This window comes from Heteronotia binoei, chromosome 3 (assembly GCF_032191835.1).
Source record: "Heteronotia binoei isolate CCM8104 ecotype False Entrance Well chromosome 3, APGP_CSIRO_Hbin_v1, whole genome shotgun sequence".
In the NCBI taxonomy this organism is placed as follows: domain Eukaryota; kingdom Metazoa; phylum Chordata; class Lepidosauria; order Squamata; family Gekkonidae; genus Heteronotia; species Heteronotia binoei.
Window position 1 is genome coordinate 164,577,933 of NC_083225.1, and position 24,517 is coordinate 164,602,449.

At 40.8% G+C, this 24,517-nt stretch overlaps 1 protein-coding gene across 1 annotated transcript in view; it reads left to right on the forward strand.

The window, feature by feature from the left end:
- The window catches only part of XPO4 (exportin 4), an 85,636-nt gene that overhangs the window by 2,805 nt on the left and 58,314 nt on the right, over window positions 1-24,517 (forward strand). Inside the window, exons 2-4 of the mRNA XM_060234812.1 lie at window positions 13,112-13,217; window positions 14,735-14,876; window positions 20,953-21,091. Coding sequence (XP_060090795.1) covers window positions 13,112-13,217; window positions 14,735-14,876; window positions 20,953-21,091 — 387 coding nt within the window. The remainder of the gene's footprint in view (window positions 1-13,111; window positions 13,218-14,734; window positions 14,877-20,952; window positions 21,092-24,517) is intronic.

Sequence of the window (24,517 nt, forward strand, 5' to 3'; positions counted from 1 at the left end):
TTCCTAGTATGTTGTATAGTTGAGGAGTAAAGAATAGCAGAATACCTGGATTAATAAATCTTGCATTTTAAGTAACTACAGTGTGGCAGGGAAAAACTGTTGAGCAAAGGGATTGGAATGAGTGTGAGTTAGCACTCTGCATATATGAAGATATTTTTTTATTTAATGGACAAGCACACTCATTTTAATTATCTGTGCAAGCCTTGCATGAGAACTGTAAAATATCCGTAGAATTTTGCTTTTCTAGAAACCTTAAAAGCACAGACATTACTGTAAAGTCTTCCCAAACTCTGAAATGAAAGCATAGCATCCAACTTGAATGTCTTTGCCAATAAAGGACTCCTGAATTACAAGCATTGCATTATGCTACAATCAAAATATGTTAGGTGTCAAATATTTAAGACTGAAATGGGGAATGCTAGGGGGAGGAAAGCACCTTCTAGTGTTGACTCTAACCAGCATCTGTTGATAAAGACCTGTCATGTCTACAGATACTAAGAGACATTTGAGATCATGAGAATTGTTATCCAGAATTAATTATTTCAAAAATAGTGCAAAAACAAAGTTAAATGTTTAAAGAATTATGTCATCCTAAGTAGGGTTATAGTATTGGTGTACATTTGGAGATTGTACAAGGAGTATTCAATTTTAAGTGTGTTTTGTGATTGTTTGATACTATCATGTAAATATGAGGCTGCAGTATAACCCTTGTGTAGTCTGAAAAGACTTACTAGAGTCTGATTCAGGCATTGCTCTTTAAAGGATATTATATCTTTAAAGTGTTGCATGCAAACTGATGGTACTCTGAGCTTGTCTACAGGCAGATTCATATGTCTCTGGAGCTAATTGTAATAAATAGACCAGACTACAGATCACTCTGAGTGACATGCTTTTCATGGATATGTAGAACCTCAGATATATATGAATGTATAAACATTGTCATAGACCAGAGCAGTCTGTTGGTTTATTTTGCTGTATACTGGCTACTTCAATTGGAAGTAGCTAGCCAAGGTCTTGATTAATATTTTTCCCAGCCCTACCACCTAGGGTAGTTTAACCAGAGATGAAGCCGATTGAACCTGGGATTTTTCTGTGTTTGTTACATGTGAGCTGTGAACTCTTCACAAAGTTAAAGCTCTTGCTTAGTGGTTGCTATAGCACTTGTATTAGAGACAACCATGGGATAGAGGAGTACAGGATTTGCTATAGGGCACTAAGGTTGTTTGGTAGATATTTTGTTTGAAATACCCAATGGACCATATTGCTTTAGTCCAAGGGCTTTAATGCCCATCAGGCTCTTTTCTCCTCTCCCCCTCCTGTCCTCACCCTTTGAAGTTCTGAGGATTCCAAAGTTCTCTGCTCTTTCTGCCTTGTTTGGCAGCAGGAGGAAACAAAGCTGAAAAGAAAATGTGGAGTGGATTTTCCATTAAGGTATCTATGCCCAGATAGATAGGGCCCAGACACCTTAATGGAAAGACCATTCCATATTTTCTTTGCAACTTTGTCTGTGTTGTTTCAGCATTCCTATAGCCTGGCTGAAGCTCATGCTTTCTGGAGTTGTGTCCTTGCAAATAAAGGGTTGATGCTTTGAGCCAGCTTGTCTGTGCTCAGTTGACTTGGGAACTGGAGCCTAGTGAGTACTCTAACTTGGGAACCCACAGCCAAAGGGGGATGTTACACTGGAGAGCCATTGACAACCTGAGTAGACCCCGGGGAGGGGAGAAGCTTGCAATGCCATGCCATTGTTTTCCTGGGCTCAGAGCATTTTATATTTTTAGTTTCTGCTGTGATCCTTGTGCTTTTTCTTGATGTTTTATTTTAAACATTGCATTGCCAAATCCCACTATTCCCCCACCTTTCCATTTTAAACAAAATATTGCAAGATATTAAACATAATATCTTTAGCTGTGTTTGTGTCCTTTATAAAGTTTATATCTCCTCTACCTCACACTACATTTTATGTCACACATGGCCCAGCCCCACAAAGTCCCATTTGTGTTGGATCCAGCCCTCTTAACAAATGAGTTTGACACCCTTGCTTTAGATGGCAAAAGTTTCATAAGTCTCTCCTGCTGTCCTTTTTTGAAGAAGCGGAGGAATGGTGTTTGTTTGAGAATGGGAGATTTTGAGGGGAAATATGTGGCCCTCGCTGAGGATGAATAAATATAACGTGATTCCGCCCCCCCCCCATCTGCCAATATTATTAAGAATGGAAATTGAGACACTACAAGCCAATTTCTACACAACATCTGTTAATGTTATTAGCAGACAGTTTCTTTGTGTGTATTTGGATAAACCAGTGTACTAATAAGAACATCCTAGTCCTGATATGGTTTTCTACACTGTCCCAACAACTTATAAATATAGAGCTGTTAAGTCAGTAGGCCAGATAGAAACCTTGCTCATGGGGAAGTGCTGTGATTGAAGCAAAGACTCCTCTTTAATGTGGAGTGCGTATGTGGGAGTTAGTTTCCATAACAGTTGTTCTAGGATAATAGCCATCCCAGACAGAGAAGGCTTAAATTGTTATTGAATCACATCAGATCGCATCAGAGAAATTGCCATTTCATCCTGTTGAAACACCTTTGCCACTTTTCTAAGTTATTACCACACCACTAAATAAAATAAAACAGCCCTTAGTTGCAGACCAGAGTTTGAGCCCATGAAGTTCCTATTGGCAGCTCTGAAAGAGCAAACCTCCATGAATTGTTGAATCATAGAGTTGGAAGGGACCTCCAGGGTAAACTAGTCCAGCCCTCTGCACAATGCAGGAAATTCACAGATACATCCCCACAAACACTCCCAGTGACCCCTGTTCCATGCCCTGAAGATGACAAAAAGATGGCATTTTCTGTTACATGTGAGCTGTGAACCCTTCACAAAGTTAAAGCTCTTGCTTAGTGGTTGCTGCAACACTTGTATTAGAGACAACCATGGTACAGAGGGGTATATGGCACTAAGGATGAGTTCATGAAGTTTTCTCTAGGTGAAACAGGAAATCTTTGGTTGCATGTATGGATTGAATTTTCTTGGCTGCTGCATTGTATGCATCACTTGCACTTTTAACAAGATAAAACATGCAGCAGAACACATTTTTAAAGCCATGTGTTCTCCATCTTGGAATAGAAGTAAGGGTTTGGCCATGCTGGCTGCTTTGCTAGAGAGCTTCAAATGTTCCTAGCAACCAGCTTACTCGCAATCCTGTTCATTATATTTTCTTCCCCTAAATAACCAGAGAGTCCCATTCAAATGAAAATTTGCATTTTGGTTTACTGCTAAACATGACAGAAAAGGCCCATAATCAATGAAATTGCTAAATACAGGGAGCAGATCCTCAAGGGTAACTCAGACCAAACAGAAAAAGTAGGAAAGGTCAGGAAAGCAGGATGCTTTCAGCAATTAGCAAATCAACTTGAAACTAGACTTTATAGTTTACAACTGTATATCTCAGGGCAGGAAAGGAAATTCCTTATGCTAGTTTTCAGGTTTCTAGCAGCCATAAAGTTTAAGGCTGTTCAGGCTTCAGCTTCAAAATTAGATCTTCAAACAAACTTGACCACACATAAACTGGCAATGAAGGAAAGAATTATAAAACAGAAATCAAATTTTCTATAGCTAAAATTGTCTGATTTGTGAAAAAAAGACATTGTTAAAACTATGGCAGAAATAGGCAGACGCTTGCAATGTTAGTTGAAAGTTCTTTGAGAAAATAATGAAGGAAAATTATACATTGCATTACTACAGTTCTTAGTAGGTTCTGAGAAAAGCAGCAAAATAGGATTTTAAAAACTCAGCTTAGAGGGAACACTGATATAAATGTGCAGAAGAAATGTCTGCATATATGCTCCCTCCCAGTTTAGGAAGCACCTCTGCATCCCAGTGTCAGGAGGTAACATCTGGGGGAAGGCCTTGGCTTCTGTGCCCTGTTGTTGGACCTCCAGAGGGACTGGTTGTCCACTGTGCAACAGAATGCTGAACTAGATACACCACTGGTCTGATTCAGCAGGACTCTTCCTATGTGATTATAAATAAGAATGTTAGCTTTGGCTTGACCTACACAATGAGCTGAATTCATAACTTGATTTTTTATTTGGCAATTATATGTATTGTTTTATCCCCTCCCTGCCCCACCTCCATTTTACAAATTAAACAACGGTACATATATCTTTCACACGGTTGCAAGGGATAATCACCAGGAAAACATTGATTACATCTATGAAAGTGCCAGACTTGCCTGATGTTGTACTGACAATGACATCAATTCATTGCTGTTAATTTTATGAAACAATAAATCTTTAGAAAGGGGGGGGAATCTGCCAAAAAAGAAAGTACTGGAAGGTTTTCTATCCCACACCTCTGTTCATATATTTTCTAAGGTATATCATAAGACCTTTATCTGTGACACCACAGGTATCACTACTTGTGGTTTCATGGGCAAGCTAATGTGCAAATATTGCCTATGATTGCTTAGGGAATTCATCTAATTGGACTTTCATGAATAATAAGCATTTTAAAATATGGGCCTCTGCAAAATCAATCAATCATATGATAACCTATTTGCCACAATTTCCTAACATTTTAGTAAGTAGAAGTATTTCTATTACCAAATAATGATTTGGGCTTTTAAAAGTATATATTTTTAAAGGATTGGGAGCACCTGATATGAGGATGGGGTAGTAAATATTGATTTTGTTCACCAACCAAATGTGAAATTTAAACAAGACGATTCCACACACACCCCAGCTGCCTAATTATGCTTTCCTCCAATACAACCATCTTTCTTGGCATTTGCAAAAAGCAAATGGAACTTCCTGTAGCCTGTCCCATTTGTCTTTGCTTGAATGATGAACACTCTTTACTAGCTTTTGGAGGAAATGTTACCTGGCCCTGTCAGGCACTCACACACTTAAACTAGGGGCCTTTGTTTATCATACAAATAATGAAGACATTCAGAATACATCTGCGGTATCTTTCATAAAAATTAATCACATTTATTGCTCTTTTTATTCAGTCTATATAGTATGCAATATTAGCAAAAGTTGATTGACTTGATTCAAATTACCAAGGATGGGAGACCAACTGATTTTATCACCAAGTGTCGAAGAGATGGCAAAGGGGATGGGCTTCCTTGATTTAAATCAAGTTTTCCATTTGGTAGTTCATGTATTATTAAGTTACTTTAATAATTAAAATGTTGATTTTCAACTGAGTAGAGCCTTTAGGAGAATGCCTTAAGCCCTTTGGGCACACAGTCATTTGCACTACAATATTTATATCTCCTTAGAGATAAAGTGGTTGGATACAAAGAACTCCAAGCTGATAATTGTTTACCTCTAGAGTTTTGAGACAGGATAGTGAGTGTCGCCACAGAATGGCTGCCATGGCAGACCTTAACCTTCTCCCACATTTTTTTGTTAAATTGTGGGGGGGGGGGGGTAGTTTGCTCATGGTTACTAATACTTATCCAGTTGGAATGAATTGCAGTGGATGTACAGATGAAACGGGCTTTTTAAAAGAATACAAGCATAAGCAGTACTCTTCTAGCAAACAATTATCTTACTGCTTTAACAATAGAATGTGCATACTTTATGACTGTTGATATATAAAATTGTATTTTCAGCATATTTATAAAACTTAGTAATATAAATGTCTCAGTTTTCTACTGCAAACAAAATTGTAAATATACTTGTCCAGGGACAGCTTCAGCACCCCTATACTTACCAGACGACCAGCTGGACCAGTCTGCCTGGCAATGGCCTGCACACAGCAGAATTCAGCTCCACCCGGTCAGCATGGCAAGGCAGTTGATCCTCCCACTGATAGGCCTGCTGACCTGCGCAAAGGGTCTGAGGCATGTCTAACCCAGCAGGGCAAAAGAGAAGCAGTTGCCTCACCAGTGGCTCTGATCCTTACTGTACCAGCACTCACTGGCTGGGGGAGAAAAGACAGCCGATTAAAGGAGGTGGAGGGCAGCCTGGCCCAATCATACCAGATTGGTCATAGCTCCTGCTAATCAGCCCAGAAGAGTGGGGCAACCTTCAGGGAGGCAGGAAGAGGAAGGGGCAGCCATATCTCAGAGAGACTCCCTCATAAAGGCCAGGGACTTAAGCCTCGGAGGACAGGTTAGTCCTCTTGCTAGGTAACTGAACACAGGGGAAGGCAATAGGAAGAGAGGAGGAAGACCTTGGGTATTATTAACCCTTTCCCCTCTAGTCTGAGGCCTGTTGAAGCCTCCAAGAGGAAGTATTGAGTATGTGAACTGTGGCAAGACTTTCATAGTACTCAATACTAGTGAGAGAGCAATGCAAATTGCTGCATCCTACAGTAACCTTATCACATATATTGTAGTCTTTGCCATCTGAGCAGTAGGGGGGAGTTGAATTGAAAATTATAGTAAAGAGAAGAGTTATTTAGATAGGAAGAATCCAACATTTATTATCAAACATATTGTAGCATACTGATTTTCACCTAAATTATTCACATTTAAGCAGTAAACATATTGAAAGTATGTTGTATATGTCTAGCATATAGAGGAATCAAAAGAGAATATTTCATAAGTTGCTTTTGTCCAGTGGTCTCCCAAATTTCCCAGTTTTCCATTGGAAAACTTTAAAAAAATCCTCAGGAAAAAAATGGGCTCCTCAGTTTTTCTGTTTCCCCCATCCCCACCTTCGCATCTTGAAGTGGGTGGCCTTAGTTATCATCTGCAAACTTTGAGGGATCAGCAACTCTTGACAGGAGTCCAGTCAAAGACAGTACTGGGGAACCCATGGATTTCTGTTCACTGGATTTTATTTTGGGCATGTATGTGAAATATTTTGAATGTATCAGGAGGATTGGGGGGGCGTTCCCTGTCGGGTGGAATCAGCAATGAATGCTGTGAAGTTGTAGATCCAACCCAAAGACAGCTGTGAAACTGAATTTTTATGCATGTAAGAATACGAAGCAAGATCATTAACTAGAATCCAAAGGACTATGAGTCACATTTTTTGAGTTCCAAAGATATTTAGTCTTGTTCTTGAGCAGTGGGTTCCATGCCATGTGGCCAACTGCTTTTGAATTTTAGATGTTGTATGATAGTTCAATGCAAAATAGTAAGAGTTAAAATAAAAATTTAGGATTCAACTGATCTGTAACCCCCCAAGGGTACTAGAAGCAGGACTAATAGTTACTGGGCAGAGCAGTTTTTTCTTCCATGATTTGAAAAGTAACGAATGTTTGTTTGGTATGTGTTATTAAGAGTATGTGTTATTAAGAATATTAAGAAGAGCCCTGCTGGATCAGACCGGTTGTCCGTCTAGTCCAGCATCCTGTCTCACACAGTAGCCAGCCAGTTCCTCTGTTGGTCCATTAACCAGGTATAGAAACGGAGGCCTTCCCCTGATGTTGCCTCCGGGCTCTGGGATTCTGAATTTAGTGCCTTTGAACATGAAGTTTTCCTTTAGGCATCATTTATGATCAGAAATACTCGTAATCTTGCTACTAACTACAAGACCTATTGTAAGGCTGTTGCTCAGAGGTCTAGAGTCTGCTTGGCATGCTGAAGGTTCCCATCTGAAGCATCTCCAGTAAAACGATCAGGCAGAAGGTAATGTGAAAAACTTCCACGTGAGCTGACTGCTGAGTCAGACTGCACTGACCTTGACAGACAGGCCTTAAAAGTTCTCTCTTTTTTGCCAGTGTGGGACTGCACAGAAGCCAGGATGTAGTGCTGACCTTGACAGACCAATGATCTGACTCCGTATAAGACAACGTTGTGTTTTCATGTAACATTTATGATGCTTGATTTAAAAACCTTTTAAAATGTATGCCTTTAAAAGATTTAAAGTGAAATATAAATTAAATACAAATATTCTAAACCTCATAAAAGTTAATCACTGACTCCTAAGCACCTTGATTTAAAACTTTCCTTTCTATGTGAAAGATCAAATATGGTTTTAAAAATATATATATAACTTACCATGCTCATTGTTTTTTTTTCTGGCTTCCATTGTTCTCAGTTTTTCTTGCTGCTTACTTCGTGGTTCTTGGCTTGTAATTGTCAACATTTTCTTTTGACCTTGTCCTTTGGAAACTGTCAGTGGTAAATCTCTGGTTTTTCATTTCCTTTTTGGTGGCTTGTGACTTTGGTCCCCATGGATGCATTGTTTGTTCTTAGGCATTTTAAAATTATTAGGGATTAAGTAATCTGAATTGCATTTTGAATGTACCTAAGAATGTATGTTTCTTATGAATCCTTGCAGCACATCATTTTTACAGTGTTCCTGTTGACAGTGGTTGGGCTGAGAGTAGCTTTAGGCCAGGGGTGTCGAACTCATTTGTTAGGAGGGCTGGATCTGATATAAATAGGACTTTGTGGAGCCGAACCATGCAAGCCATAAAATGTAATGCCAGATAGCAGAGATATAAACTTTATAAAGGACACAAATACAATTAAAGATATTATTTTTTAACTTAAAATAGAAACATGCTTAAAATTCTTGCAATATTTTGTTTAAAATGGAAAGGTGGGGGAATATTGGGATTTTGCAATGCAATTTTAAAAATAAAACATTAAGAAAAAAACACAATGATCACATAAGAAACTAAAAATATAAAATGCTCTTAGCCTGGGAAAACATCAAATGGCAGGGCTTCAAACTTATTCTCTCCCCCCTCCCCCATCTACTCAGATTGGCAATGGCTCTCCAGTGTAATATCTGCCTTTGGCTGTGGGTTCCCAAGTTAAAGAACTCACTGGGCTCCAGTTCTCACATCCATTGAGCAGAGACAAAGCTGGCTCAAAGCATCAACCCTTTATATGCGAGGACACAACTCCAGGAAGCTTCAGCTGGCTGTAGGAATGCTGGGAAGTTACACTAAGCTCCACTCCATTGAAGCACATTGCAGCACAGACAAAGTTGCAAGGAAAACGTGGAGTGGACTTTCCATTCAGGTCTATGTGCCCAGTGACCTGAATAGAAAATCCACTCTGCTTTTCTTTGCAGCTTTGTTTTCTGCTTTAGCGTTTGCAAAGACAAGGAAGAAGGAGCTGGGAACTTCAACAGCCTCAGGGCTTCAAAGGGTGAGGAGAGAAGGGGGGAAGGAAAGAAAAGAGCCCTGTGGGCCTGATTAAAGCCCTGGGTGGGCTGCTTTGGCCTGCAGGATGGGCATATTACACCCCTGCTCTAGGCTGATGTTTTCCAGACGTTAATCTGTTCAATCCTGTATAGAGTTATCCCTGTCTAAATCCATTGAAATACCTGGGTTTAGACTGGAGTAACTCTGTATGGGATTGCATTGCAAATGTTGTAGCTCTCCTTGTCTTGTTTATTGACTTGCCTTTTAAATCTTGGCACTGTCTTTTGCATTAATGAAAGCATGCTAGCCTATTTTTGCTTGTCTAGACATTACTGCTTCTTTAAGTTTGCTCTATTAACATAGATAGCGACTTTAATCACAAGGGGAAACAAAGAGACAAGAATTATTTTTATCAGAGATTGGTTAATGCATAATAGTGCCACAATCCAAAGGCAAACAATACTTGATCTGGATCTGATAGCATGATTGTAGACTCCTTTGATTCCTTAGAATGTTAGTGTTTCTTAAAATAGCGGGTGTACCTAAGGTGTGGTCTGAAAATCTTGAGGGCAGTGGAACTGAAACATTCAGATGCCAGAATGCAAATAAAAACTGTAATAGATGAACTCATTAAAACTTTATTCTGAATGTTTAAGACTAGAAACAAAGGGGGGGGGTTAATCCTGAAGATTCTTCTGATAAGCTTATGGTTTTGATCACTAGAATCCATAATATGTAAGAAATACCCACGCATGCTTGTGATGTTTCTGGATTTTTTTAAAAAAAATTGTAGACCACCCTACATCTCCTGCTGGTGCAATAATACTCTGAAGATGTATTGTAGTGGTAGATAGTGCACATAGGCATGGCATAAAAATATGGCATGAGTACAATATAGCTGCTTGGCAGGTTTTCTGGGAAAGCATAGATTTCCTCCACATATATGTCAACTGCCAAATGGCTTAAGACTTCTGATATAACATTGGTCTATAACCTGCACATGGATCATTCTCTTTTCTAGCCTTAAGAAGCTTTTGAACTATGGGCTGAGGCTGGAAGGAAGCCACATAGAACACCATGCTCAGTATTCCTTCTGTGTTTTGTTTACTTCATTTATATGCCTCTTTTTCTCTCCAGTGGGGACCCCAAGCAGCTTATATCGTTCTCCTCTCCTCCATTTTATCCTCACAACAGCCCTTTCTAATAGATTATGTGGAGAGTATGAGTGGCCCAAGCTTTCATGGCAGAGTGAGGATTTGAACTTGAGTCTCCAACACTGAGCGCTGCACCAGAAGGCTAGGCATTTGCTGCCTTTATCCTCACTGCAAGTACATAGAGTAATTCCACAGAGGGGAGGGGAAGACAAGCAGTTCGGATGAGCAAAGCAGAAGCTGAGAGACCACCTGCTGAACTAGTTTGCAAGGCTGAAATACAGTATATTATTTTTCAGAACTATGTGTAAAGTAGCAAAACATTTAGACCAGGGGTGGCCAATGGTAGCTCTCCAGATGTTTTTTGCCATGCTGGCTGGGGCTGATGGGAGTTGTAGGCAAAAAACTTCTGGAGTGCTACCGTTGGCCACCCCTGATTTAGACAATAAGTAAGACTAGGGCTTTGTTTGTAGAAAAAGCCCAGCAGGAACTCATTTGCATATTAGGCCACACACCCCTGACAACACCATTGTTTTGCATAGTGCTTTTGTAGAAGGAGCCCAGCAGAAACTCATTTGCATATTAGGCCACACCCCTGACACCAAGCCAGTTGGAACTGCGTTCCTGCTTTTTTTAAAAAAAAAAGCCCCAGTAAGACGCTTGAACAAATTGGCAAGATTTCATTTGTAGAGCGCTACATATAGATCACACTAGAGGGCAGTATGTCACTGCTGAATTCCTGCCTTCAAATGTTTGCAAATGAATATCTGTAATCTTCAGCATCTCAGAATTGCCATATTAATACATTTTTAGATACACTGACATCCTAAGTATGCTATCACTAGATTTTGGTTTCTCACACTTTAACACCTTGCACAATATTTCTTGAGTGTTGTAAAATTTAGCTGTGGCGGTTTGCTACAGGTGAGCCAGCTTAGGGCAGGGGTGGCCAAGTGGCATTTCAGGGCCTGAATCTAGTCGTTTTCTCTCAGCATAAGACTGTTATACTGTTCTGAGGAAAATAACTTTGCCCAGGAAGAGGAGGAACTGCACTTTAATGTTATGTCTAACTTTGTGTTTTATAACCTGTGCCCTGGCCATAGCCAGGTTCTTATGTCCTGTGAATCCCCCCAGAGTATGTACCTTGCAGCATTCTCTTCCTCAAGTGTGGATATTTTTAAAATAGTTGCCAGCTTTTTTCATGAACCCACCCTTCTGATTGGCAACATGTGGGTTTAGCTTTGTTGTGGGTGAAGGTAGTATGTTTGCATTCTTTGTGGCTTTAAAAACAACTGGATGACTGCCATGTTTTGTTTTACTTTTAAAAGACTTTGTAGGGATGTAATAGGCTCTGGCTGCTGCTAGCATTAGGCTTTATGCAGTTTTGAAATGAAACTGGAGATGCCTCCTTGAAGCATTTTTTTATAAAACATGCATTGCTTTTCTGCTTAGTGGGGATCCATAGTGTCTTATAACATCATTGTCTCCTGCTCCGCTTTATCTTCACAACAACTTTGTTGGAGTAGGTTAGACTGAGAGAGAGGAATAGGCCCAAGGGCACCCAGCAAACTTCTGTGGCAAAGTGGATATAATAATAATAATAATAATAATAATAATAATAATAATAATAATAATAATAATAATAATAATAATAATCCCTACCCAGTTCTCCCAAATTTTTGTCTGACACTCCAGCCACCATGTCGCATCTCTGCACAGAGCCATGTGGCCTAGATGCTATTGTGCTTTAACATTTCCTTTGGAAGCTTTTCTACTTTTGGCTTTATTACAAAACCTGATCCAAACAGGGTTGGGTTGTATGTGAGCCCCAGACTGTTCAGTATAAAGGGCCTCAAAAAAGAAAGGTTGCCTTCTTTGGTATGTATACTTGAGATCTCTGCTGCTGGCTTGTCCAAGCATTCACATAACAATAACTGCAAAAGAGCAAGACTGTACACTGGAGTTTGAGTTTCTGTTCCTCAGAAGATGCCATCACAGAAATCTCAGACTGCCTCATCAGCTTCCCAAGAGAGAAAAATTAGCTTGGGAGTAGATGCATGCATGTTATCTGACTGAGTCCCAGTATGGTGTAGCCAACACCAAGATGTTAACAGGGAGGGCCCTGATCCACGTCCTTCTTTGACCACAGACTTGCTGTGAAATATGGCAAGCCACCATTCTTAGCTTCATCATCCAATCTTCTAATTAGGAATAACCTTACCGGCCTGCTTCAGAGGACCACAGTGTGGAATACAGAGAAGCGCTTTGATATGTAAACACCAAGTACTACTTTAGCACCCTGACACGGATAGGCCAGGCTAGCCAGTTATCAGAAGCTAAGCAGAGTCAGTCCTAATTAGTACTTGGATGGGAAACCACCAAGGCAGTCCAGGTTTGCTACACAGAGGGAGGCAATGGCAAACCACCTCTGAACGTCTCTTGCCTCAAAAACCCTAGGTGGCTTGTTAGTAGTTTGTAGCTGTTACCTTGCTCTAATGTATTTTGGGGGTGGGAAAAATTTTTCCCCTGTGCTCAGATTTGCAAAGATATTGTGGTCTCAAGATGTATGCATCATAAGCTTCTTCTGGCAGCACTCCTGCTCTCTTCTCTTCTTCCCTTTGGGTAGCTTCAATAGGCTGATCAGGTGGATGGGTCAACCTTGTGGCAGCAAGTGGTCCCTTATAGCTCCTTCCAACTCATACTGATTTAAAGAATTGACTGCCATTTTCGACTATTCCAAAATACTGGAATATAAAGGGGAGGGGTGACTTTGCTGTTAAGTATAGTCAGCTTCCTATACGTGAGAATAAGCACTTCATGGAACTTTACATATGATTTCCAATAGAAACGTCACTTTTCTGGATTCCGTGATTAAAAGACATATTCATTTCTTCTCTTAGGCACCACCGTCCATGGTCAATAATGAACAACGTCAGCATGCTGAACACATATTCTTATCGTTTAGAAAATCAAAATCGCCATTTGCTGTCTGCAAGCATATTTTAGGTAAGTCCCAATGTGTATTTTTAAATACTTGGCCAATTGCTAAGGCAGGTGCCGCATCCTATTAAGGCATGTGACTTGCTTACCCCAAGGGCTGGACACATTAAGTCCTGCTTCACTGGCAGATCAGTTGGCTGGCTTTTCCAGCTTTCGAGTCAGAGATCAAAAAGCGAATGATTCTCCAAAATTAAAAACTTGGGGGTTTAAGGGCTCAACTTCCTAGCATTGGCATGAGCATCAACTGGCCAGCCCTGTCAGTTGCCTGCCTATTCTTTGACCATAGTTAAGTATTGCCAAATATTTCCTAAAGCCGGGAATGCTACTATGCAAACTGCACCTTTGTTTTTGTGTTATGTTATGGTGTCTGCCAGAATAGGAGAGAGGCAGCTTTCCCCTCCCCCCAGCACTGCCCAACACAGGGATAAACCAAGCAGAATATAGTAAAGAACATCTATGTGCTCCAACAGTGAGCATCTCCTAATGGAAAGAATTGGCCTGCTGCTTGCTTGCTTGCCTTTGAAAACTGACTTTAGTTTTTAATATTCACTGTTTGTTTTGTTTTGCCATCAAATTGCAGCCAATTTATGGTGACCCCATAGAGTTTTCAAAGCAAGAGACATTTAGTGGTGGTTTGCCGTTGCCCCGCTCTGCATAGTAACCCCAGACTTCCTTGGTGGTCTCCCCTGCAAGTACTAACCAGGGCTGATGCTGCCTAGCTTCTGAGATCTACCCAGATAGGGCTAGCTTGGGCCATCCAAGTCAGAGCAGTGCCTGCTGTTAGTTGATTTGCTCTATTAATTTCATTTCCTAAAATAAAGTTTAAAATACTTGATTGTTATTTAACTGGTAAATTTACCAGATCTTTTTTGACTGGTGAAATGTTTACTGTTATACCTTACCCCACCAAGCGATAAGCATGAGTCCAGATCACTGCACACAGTTCTACATGACCTCCGTGATAGTGCCACACTGTGCTGTTCCATTTTATTAATAACTGGGTGCTGTTAGATTTATACTTTTAATTTATAGTTTTATTGAGCATAGAGGCTGACTAAAAGGTTCACTATTCATAAATATCTAGTATGTGTTAAGGGGAAGATTGGTAGAATAACCCCTGGAGAGAGACATATAATGTGTATGGTATGTATAAATGGTGTCTCGTGCCTTGAAGAACTATTTTTCCTACATTTGCTAGCCAGAAGTGACTGTAGCCCTCTAAGGAAGAGAACAGAAGTCAGCAACGCCCACCACACTTCCCCAACTTCTGTGGGAGAGACGCTATGTGATTGGAATGGAAGAACATTTTTGATTCCTGAGAATGACTTTCTGACTTAGTAGGCAAGGAGTATCCAAAATATTTTGACAATATGGTAGCCATATACCTCCACATTTTGGGAATAATTCTTTGACATGTTTATTGTGTGGCTTGACTACTTATCTTGGTATATATTTGTGTGAAAAATGCCTTTAAGGTTACTTGTTATAAATTGTGGACTTACACTCTTGGGTTTCTCTGACAGAAACGAGTAAAGTGGACTATGTCCTTTTTCAAGCCGCCACAGCAATTATGGAAGCTGTTGTACGAGAATGGATTCTGTTGGAGAAAAGTAGTATTGAATCACTGCGAACATTCCTTTTAACGTATGTCTTACAAAGGCCTAAGTAAGTACGTGGTATTGTCAAAATGTTTGTATGCAGCTCCAGCAATGTTTTTCACTTATTTAGATAGATCCAAGTGGGCAGCCGTGTTAGTCTGAAGCAATAGACAAGTTGCACCTTTAAAACCAACTAAGTTTTATTCAGAATGTAAGCTTTTGTGTGCTCTGAAGTCTGCTTAGAAGCCTTAGAGCAGGGGTCCTCAAACTACGGCCCGTGGGCCAGATGCGGCCCGCTGAGGACGTTTATGCGGCCCGCCGGGTTATGGCAAAATCAGACCGGAAGTGACGTTCGACCTAAAATTGCGTTAGCAATGCACACTTCCGGCACTGGGCTGAGGCGACGGAGACAGAGTGTGAGGTGATACCGAGGTGAGGTGAGTTCCCAGGCCGGGGTGTGTGGTGTGGGGAAGGGAGAGAGATGCAGAAGACGGAGAACTGACGGCCCGCGGCCTTGTACAGTAATGGCAGTCCGGCCCTCCAACAGTCTGAGGGACAGTGAACTGGCCCCCTATTTAAAAAGTTTGAGGACCCCTGCCTTAGAGCATATGAAATCTTACATTCTGAATAAAACTTGGTCTTAAAGGTGGGACTTATCTACTGTTTTGTTCTTTCATTTATTTATTCATATGGAAACTATTCCAGTGATATGCTTCTGTTTCATAGATGCTAATAAATGGTGAATTTTTAATGTGAACTTCCTCATAAGACCTATAAATCAGATTTTCTAAATCTTTTTGCATTTTTAACCTCATTTCTTTTTTCCAATGGAAAAATATTCAGTGACCAGCAAATGGGTCAAAACTTAGACAGAGGATGTGACATAAACCTCTCCTGAAGAATGGCCAGCCTCTGGAAAGTTGTGAGCAAAGGAGAGAACTGGTAGAATATAGTAAAGAACAGAGAAAAGAGCTTTGAGAAACCCAGTCATCTCTGCTCTAATTAGTTATTCACAGTTAGTTATTCAACATTTTAAACATTCAGTCATCAAAATTTCATTTACGTAATCTCTCTGCTAGGGATGGACATGAACCAGCTGATGAATTTGGGCTGGTCCATTGTTGGCTAAGTGATGTTTGCCGACTGAAGAACTGCTACAAACTTTCACAAAAACAGCTCTCCACTGCTCAGCTGTTTGATCTAAATGGCTCTGAGCCATTTATAACTGCTGTTTTCTGCTCCTTGCTGCATTTCGCAGGAAGCAGGGGTTTCTAAACAGCTGAGCAGCGATTCTCAACTGTTTGGTTTAAATGGCTCGAGCCATTTAAACCCTACTTTCTATGAAAAGCTGCAAGAAGTAGAGTTTAAATGGCTCAGAGCCATTTGCCCCTGCTCAGCTGTTTGGAAATCCCTGGTTTCTGTTTCCTACAGCTTTTTGTGGGGAGTGAAAACCCCTGCTTCTGCTCCCCACGAAAAGCTACGGGGAGCAGAGAATAGGGTTTAAATGGCTCTGAGCCATCATTCAGCTGTTTGGTAACCCCTGCTTTCTGCTTCCTGTGAAAACCATGGAGAGCAGAAAGCAGGGATTAAAGCTGTAAATAGCTCATGAACCAATACAAACTAGATAAATTCAGAAATCAACCTTCTGATTCATATGGATTCATGGTTCACTTCATGGTTCAGCTACAAACCATGAGCTGAACCAAACCACAAACATGCAGTTTGTGCCCATCCCTAATCTCTGCTCATGTCTGTGAAGTTTCTGCAAGTTTTCTCATTTTATTTTTAAATTCCAGTTGCAGTGCTTCTATGCTTTTGAAGATATTAAGTTCAAATGTTAGTGTCCTAAATTTGGCACTGAAATTTATTTCCCTTCTAAAGTAAACAGGTTCATCTTTTGGTAATTTGAGACCAGGCAGTCTAGCTCCACAGGGGAAAAATTACATAGTTTATGACCTGTGCCCATATCATTACAGCTAAAAGAGTTTAGTAGAATCATGCAGCTTTATTTTATAAATTGAAGAGATGCTGGAAAACATTAGAAGGAGTCCTACTGATCTGAATTGAACTCACTTTCAAAAAAGTACAATTTAAACAGCCTAAGCATCTCAGATTATTCAAGAAAGCAAACTTGCTTTGTGTTTAATTTTACATCCATATTTTGAACTGGAGAGCATCATAGAGCTACTGTCAGTCATGGTTATGAATTCCCCCAAATTACAGTGATCTGTTGAATCATAACACTTGGAAGTCTGCAAAGGAGGAAATAACAAAAAATGTAAGTTGTCATAAATAATGCAATACCATAACCAGTTAGCAATTCCAAATATATAAAAATGGGGAGTACAGAAGGAGAACTGAAGAAATATTTTATACACAATGTAGTAAGTGATGCAGCCCAGTCCTTTGCATGTTTACTTATAAGTAAATCCCACTGTATTCAGTGGGTCTTGTTCTGCAGTAAGCATACATTGCATAATATCTCAGAGATAAAACTCTGGATTAAATTTTATTCTTTGTATGGCTATTCATGTGATTTTTTTTTACTGCATTTATACACTTCATTTCTCCCAAATGGGGATTCCATGCATCTGCTGGAGTATGACTTTAGCTACTGTGACTGACTGTACTTTTTAAGAGGCTTAAAAGAGCTGCATAGACAGCTACAGGACTGTGAAAGGTCAATTCTTCACAAAGCTAGAGAGCCTTGAGTAATAGGTTGCTCCAGGCAATCTGATTGGTCAGCTTCAGCTGAGTAGAAAAAAAGGTCTGGTGGAAGCTATATGCTGAGGAGAGTGAATGAGATTCCTGCCTTAACTAAGAGACATGTACTAAGACCATCTGGAAATAGCCCTGACAGAAAAGGATTTAGTGCTGACAAAGTCAGATTTCAGCTATGAACTGAATACAGTCTGAATTCAGCATTAGCTGAGAGCAGTTTGAATGCAGACTGAGAACTGAGAGAAAGTTGGCAAGGATTTGGGTAGTAGAGAAGACTCCCATTCAGGCCAAAGGAAAGGGGATAGATTTTCTAGAGAAAGAAGAAGAATCCCTACCCAGTCAAACTGGGAGACTTATCTTTGAGGACAACAGAGATCTCTGGTCTGGTGTGATTAGAAACTGCCTTTAGAGTCCTAAAAGTCTGTTAACAACTCAAGAAGAGTATTGTGTTCCAAGTACTGGGAAGAGGGTACCACTTTTCAGGGAACCAAAAGAGTCAACATTTATACCAATAAAGTGTATTAGAGCAAGGGTGTCAAACATAAGGCCTGAGGGCCAGAACCAGCCCGTCCAGGGCTCTTATGTGGCCTGCGAGCAACAGGTGCAAGGGAGGGAATAGAAGACTGCTCAGGGAGAGGAGTGTGGCTTCGGCACAGTGGAACAACTTCATCTGCAGCTGTCAAGCAGCATGGGGGCATCTGCCCAGTGCCGCATCCACTGGCAATTCTGTCTATCCATGTGGGTTTTCCTCTATACCCCCTCCCAGCCCATGAAGTTTTGCAGTGAGGACACACCAACGTGGAGCTTACAAACTGCTGTCCTTTATACAGTTTATATCTCTGGTACCCGGTGTTATGTTTTATGGCACACATGGCCCATTCCAACAAAGTGACATTTATGTCAGATCCACCCTTGTAACAAATGAGTTCAACTCCTCTATATTAAAGTGTTGTGGAAAGCACTGGAACAAAAGCCTCTCATTAGAAAGATCTAATATACCGGTAATTTAAGAACCTCTTATTAGCCTGAAATACAAGAACTAAAGTTTGTGCTTGTACTACTGTTACCTCAATATTTTCAATCCTTGATTTCACCTGATCTTCCTCCTCAGTGTTAAGTAAAACCATTTGTTATTTTGAATTTTAAAAGTGTCTTAAGTGCCATTTTCAGGGGTTAAGGGCGAACCTATCCCTTCCCTCAAATTTCAGACTTAAGCAAATAGTCAGTATATATTACTGACACAGGGTAAGACAGCCAAAGCTGCTTCAGGGAAGAAGAAAACACACTCAGTCAGTGAAGGTACAGAAAAATGGAGGGAAAACTTAACCTTTGAGGGAGGGAAGTGGACAGGGTCTGTCATAGTTTACACAACCTAATTTTATTCAGGATAAGTCACTTTTTTGTATGTAGCCATATTCCATTACAGTAGAACACCAATGCCACTTGGTAATGGCAGGAAAGATTAACAAATGTTTTATGATAAAGTATTAGGCAAAAGAATCATCTATTCAATTGACAGCTATCTTATTTTTCCCCAGTAGACCCTTTGTTCCCTTGTGGTTACTCCTATGTATAAAATATGTAGCCTTTTAATGTTTACTAGCATCTTAATTTCATTAATCATGCATGTGGAAGATAGTCTACATATTTATACAATACTGAAATCTAATATAGGGTACAAATGCAAAGAGATATTGTTCAGCTTCTGCAGGCTGTCTGTGCTACTTGGAGAAGTCACCAATTTGTAGATGTAGGAACACTGCAGGATTTCTGGGAACTGAAGGACTTCACCATGTAGCCACTTCTAAAATGTGCTCACACAACAGTACTCTTTCAAGATATTGCAGTCTGTTGTTATAATGGTCTAACAAAGCCAACTGATGTCTCATGACCTCTCTGTAGTCTGTTTCTTCAAACTCTGTCCCATCCCATCCCAGGCTGGAAATGGCACAGAAGTCTCACGCACTAGTTTGGTCTAGGCAGTTTTCCTCCCTGAGCAACTCTGTGGCATCTTGATTTCATTCTCTGGGTCTGCCAGGTTTTTCAGCCTGAAACTTCCAAATAGCAGTGATGCTTGGGGCAACCAGGGTTCAGGCCCCAAACCGCTTAAACAGAAGGGGTCCAGGCCTTCCAATTGAAGAAGCTGGCTATCACATAATGGTGTAAAAGAAACATCTTTCAAATATCCTTGTATTTGGATCAACTCCAGCTGTGAGATCAGAGGACACAGTAGCCAGGCATCCCTCCCCATCATAGCTAGAGAATCTTTTCCTGAATAAGTTTAAGGTATTGCATTTAATTTATAATTATATATTTGTACCAATGTAAGCCACTGTTTGTTTATTAAATTCAGTTTGTTGGCTGCCCTTCGAAGTGTTAAATCAGTAGCGTGTTACAGTTGCTGCACTAGAGGATCAAGTTCAAAGTAGTGGCCATCACAAACAATTCAACCAAGATGCTGAATTCTTGCAAATGGAGTTGGTCTTGTGTGCTTCTATGAATCCAACAGTGGTAATATTTCAGTATGCTATGTATGTGCCTGGAATACAGAATTGAGAGCTACTGGCCCAGCAGGAAGTATGTACCACTGAGTCGTAAATATTACAGAGGCTGTAAGGCTCCAGAGATAAGAAATATTAAAATAAATATTTTTGAAGCTGACATATGGTTTAGCCTCAGAGTAAAGGCTTAAATTCTTCATATGTTCATCTCTTGGCAAAGATACTAATTGAAACAGGAAATATAACGATCGAAATTCCATTGAGAACATACTTTATGCACAGTTGGAGAATATATCACCTTTGAGTGTTGTATAAGTCTTTACATATTCCTTGGAAGCCTGGAACTGTAATGGAATTTAGTGGTTTGGTTTATGTTATTCTGGATATTGTATTTATTGGCAACTGTGTGTGTGTGAGATAACATTTTGAATTCTTCTCATAAGTAATACTAGTGTTTTGTGTATTATTTATGTGTTGGAGATATTAAGTACATTGTTTTCATTGTACAAGGGAGATATCTGGTGTTTTCTAGAATACAGACTAGCAGAAGGTCCCAGGTTCAGTCCCTGGCATCTCCAGTTTAAAAGATCAGGTAGGAGGTAATGGCAAAGACCTGAGCCTGAGACCCTGGAGAGAAGAAGAAGAATTGCAGATTTATACCCTGCCCTTCTCTCTGAATCAGAGACTCAGAGCGGCTTACAATCTCCTTTATCTTCTTCCCCCGCAACAGACACCCTGTGAGTTGCTGCTGGTCTGAGTAAACAGTACTGACTTTGATGGATCAAAGGTCTGCTTCATCATAAGGCAGCTTCATGTGCTTCTCTGTTTAGTACTGTAGGTACTTTTATAAAGCATAAATGAAGAGGGTGTCTGGCTCACTGCTGAGACTAAAGATTTAATATTTTGAATTGTTATTTACAGCCTCCAGAAGTATGTACGGGAACAGATATTATTAGCAGTAGCAGTAATAGTGAAACGAGGATCATTAGACAAATCAATTGACTGCAAGAGCATTTTTCATGAAGTCAGCCAGTTGATAAGCAGCGGTAACCCCACTGTGGTAAGTGCTTATGATTTTAAATATACTTTAACTCTACAACCTTAGATTCCTGAAGCTTCAGTTATGATAACAGGAAAATGCTGCTTGTAGAAAACATTTGCATTCTTAAATGGAAGATGAATAAGCAGTTGTTTATATTACATTTAGAAATCCCAGCACAGTGACAGGGTGAATCTTCATAGCATCAAGTTAAATCATTATATTGTGTAAAATCTTGGACTCAGATTTGGCATTTAAAAGCAGAGGTAATAATTTTTTTAATCTTCTTTGTGCTTCATTATGTATTTCCCAGTCACATTAAATGTGATAACTTTTCTAAATGCTAGGATTGGAGTACCAAACTTGTTTGAAGCAACACAACAGTTTGATATCAAAGTGGATTTTCGTTAGCTAGCAATGATTCCCTCACAGTCGGTTCAGTTTACATCTGTCCCTCTCTGTGCCCTGTCTATGATTCAGCTGTTGGAATTATCTGAGGAAAGACCTTTTCCATTCCCCAGGGAAGTGGTGTGGTTGGGCAGAAGGGGTGTGAGCAGCCACAGAACTGAAAATGGCAATACAAAATTTACTCATGTTACATTCTTTGAATCAGATGAGGAAATATCCTCCACCCTCTCATGAAGCTCTAAATAGATTTACAGCACCTTATTTCCACTTCTGTATTTAGTTCAATTCCATATACTGAGCCAGAAGATGAAGTTAAAAAGGGTTCCATTGTGGAGATGAGTTCCATATATTTCAAATTGAAAGCAAATGCTTTTCTTAATTTAAAGCTTGTCTGGAAATAAGACTTTGTTTCCTGATGAAGTCCATGGGAAGCACAGGTGCTTTGTGCTTGAGAAAATTTGAAGGGGTATAGTAAGAGTAATGCATCCCATGGCATGAAAGTACAAAGAGTAGAAATATTTTTAAAACTTCCTTGCCTGGAGGGAGCAACATTAAGTGTACTTGAATCCAAATTCCCTTTTTAGCAGAAATCTGTTCTGTCTAAATGATGAATTGTTTCATACTGAAAGATTTCATATGATTATATTTTGTTGGTGTGTGCATTTTCCTAAGTTAAATATATTTTCTAGCTAAAACCGTAGAGCTTTCAATAAAATTGAGCTCAGTTATTAGATGTGCTTGTCTTTTCCTGAGGTCCAGAGGATTTAAGGAGCCAATATCTTCAGGTGTGACACCTAGCTGTGAAAACTTATCATCTAGTGTCCTGAACCAAGAGCTATAAGCTGAATCTCAGCTCAAGAGATACCAGAGACCATCTGTTGGAACAGCATACAAGATGTTAACTCTAAAATTTAAAGAATGGAGCCATGTTAGTGGTTCAGCTGGTTTAATGCCTTTCTGTAGCCTGACTGCCAGGGTGGCAATATATGAAGGGAGGCCCTCTCTATCCATAAAGGAAGGAATTATCATCCACTGACTAATTAACCACCATGATTCAAATTGGAACACCATAGAGAAACTGGGCAAGGGCTCAAGTTTTAAAAACCTGTAGTGCTACTGGAAAGTACTGAGCACCCTCCGTATAATAGAAGTGAATGTTGCTTTTATCACTCCTAAAACTTGATTAAGCTTTTTGCCTATGATGATCCCAATTTAGATTAAAGGGGAACCAAACACTCAAATACTTGTAGTTTTTACCTGATCAATTTCATGATCATTAGGACCCAGGGAATGTTGGTATTAGATGGAGTCTTTCTAAAGACCAAGACCTTGGATTTAGAATAACTGGTGATCACAAGTTCCTAAAACCAACTCTAGTTCTAGAAAGCAAAAGAGCACCATCCTCATATAACAAAATTGAAATGGGTTGCTTAGCTAAGATGAAAAGGCAACATTGGTGTCTCTGGAGAAGGAGGAGGAAGGGTGGTAGTGGTATTTATAACCTGCCCTACACTCCTCAGCTTACCATTTGCTTTCCTTTCCTCTCCCCACAACAGACACCCTGAGGTAGGTGGTGCTGAGAAAGCTCTGAGAGAGCTGCTCTTGAGGGAACAGCTCTGAGAGAACTTGTGACCAGTGTTTCCTCTAAGCTGAGTTAGCGTGAGCTAGCTCACAGGTTTTTAGCTTCCAGCTCACACATTTTTGTCTTCGCTCAGGAAGGATGATCCCAGAGTACACTAATTTAGTTGTAGCTCACAACTTTAATGCCAGTAGCTCACAAAGTAGAACTTTAGCTCACAAGACTCTGCAGTTTAGAGGGAACATTGCTTGTGACTGACCCAAAGTTACACCAACAGGTGCATGTGGAGGAGTAGAGAATCAAACCCAGTTCTCCAAGTTTAAAGTCCTTGCTCCTAACCGCTCCTAACCACTCCTAACTACACGAAACTGGTTCTTAGGTGCTCAGTAGATCTTTTAAATATTAATTAAAATGCAAAGGAGCCAATAGACAGCTTCACTTGATCCTCCAGTTTGGTGGAGAGCCAGTTGGTGTAGTGGTTAAGTGTGCGGACTCTTATCTGGGAGAACCCGGTTTGATTCCCCACTCCTCCACTTGCACCTGCTGGAATGGCCTTGGGTCAGCCATAGCCCTGGCAGAGGTTGTCCTTGAAGGGGCAGCTGCTGTGAGAGCCCTCTCCAGCCCCACCCACCTCACAGGGTGTCTGTTGTGGGGAAGGAAGGTAGAGGAGATTGTGAGCCGCTCTGAGACTCTTCGGAGTGGAGGGCGGGATATAAATCCAATTTCTTCTTCTTCTTCTTCTTCTTCTTCTTCTTCTTCTTCTTCTTCTTCTCCTTCTCCTTCTCCTTCTCCTTCTCCTTCTCCTTCTCCTTCTCCTTCTCCTTCTCCTTCTCCTTCTCCTTCTCCTTCTCCTTCTCCTTCTCCTTCTCCTTCTCCTTCTCCTCCTCCTCCTCCTCCTCCTCCTCCTCCTCCTCCTTCTCCTCCTTCTCCTCCTTCTCCTCCTTCTCCTCCTTCTCCTCCTTCTCCTTCTCCTTCTCCTCCTCCTCCTCCTCCTCCTCCTTCTCCTCCTTCTCCTCCTTCTCCTCCTTCTCCTCCTTCTCCTCCTCCTCCTCCTCCTTCTCCTTCTCCTTCTCCTTCTCCTTCTCCTTCTCCTCCTCCCCCTCCCCCCCTCCTTCTCCCCCTCCTCCTCCTCCTCCTCCTCCTCCTTCTCCTCCTCCTCCCCCTCCCCCCCCTCCTCCCCCCTCCTTCTCCCCTCCTCCTCCTCCTCCTCCCCCTCCCCCTCCCCCTCCTCCCCCCTCCTCCCCCCTCCTCCCCCCTCCTCCTCCCCCTCCTCCTCCCCCTCCTCCTCCCCCTCCTCCTCCCCCTCCTTCTCCCCCTCCTCCTTCCCCTCCTCCTTCCCCTCCTCCTTCCCCTCCTCCTCCTCCTCCTCCTCCTCTCAGAGAGCTGTCCATCAAGTGCAACATATCTGGGTGGATGTGTTTGTATAAAGAAGACTAATAAGCCATAGAATGTGACCATCT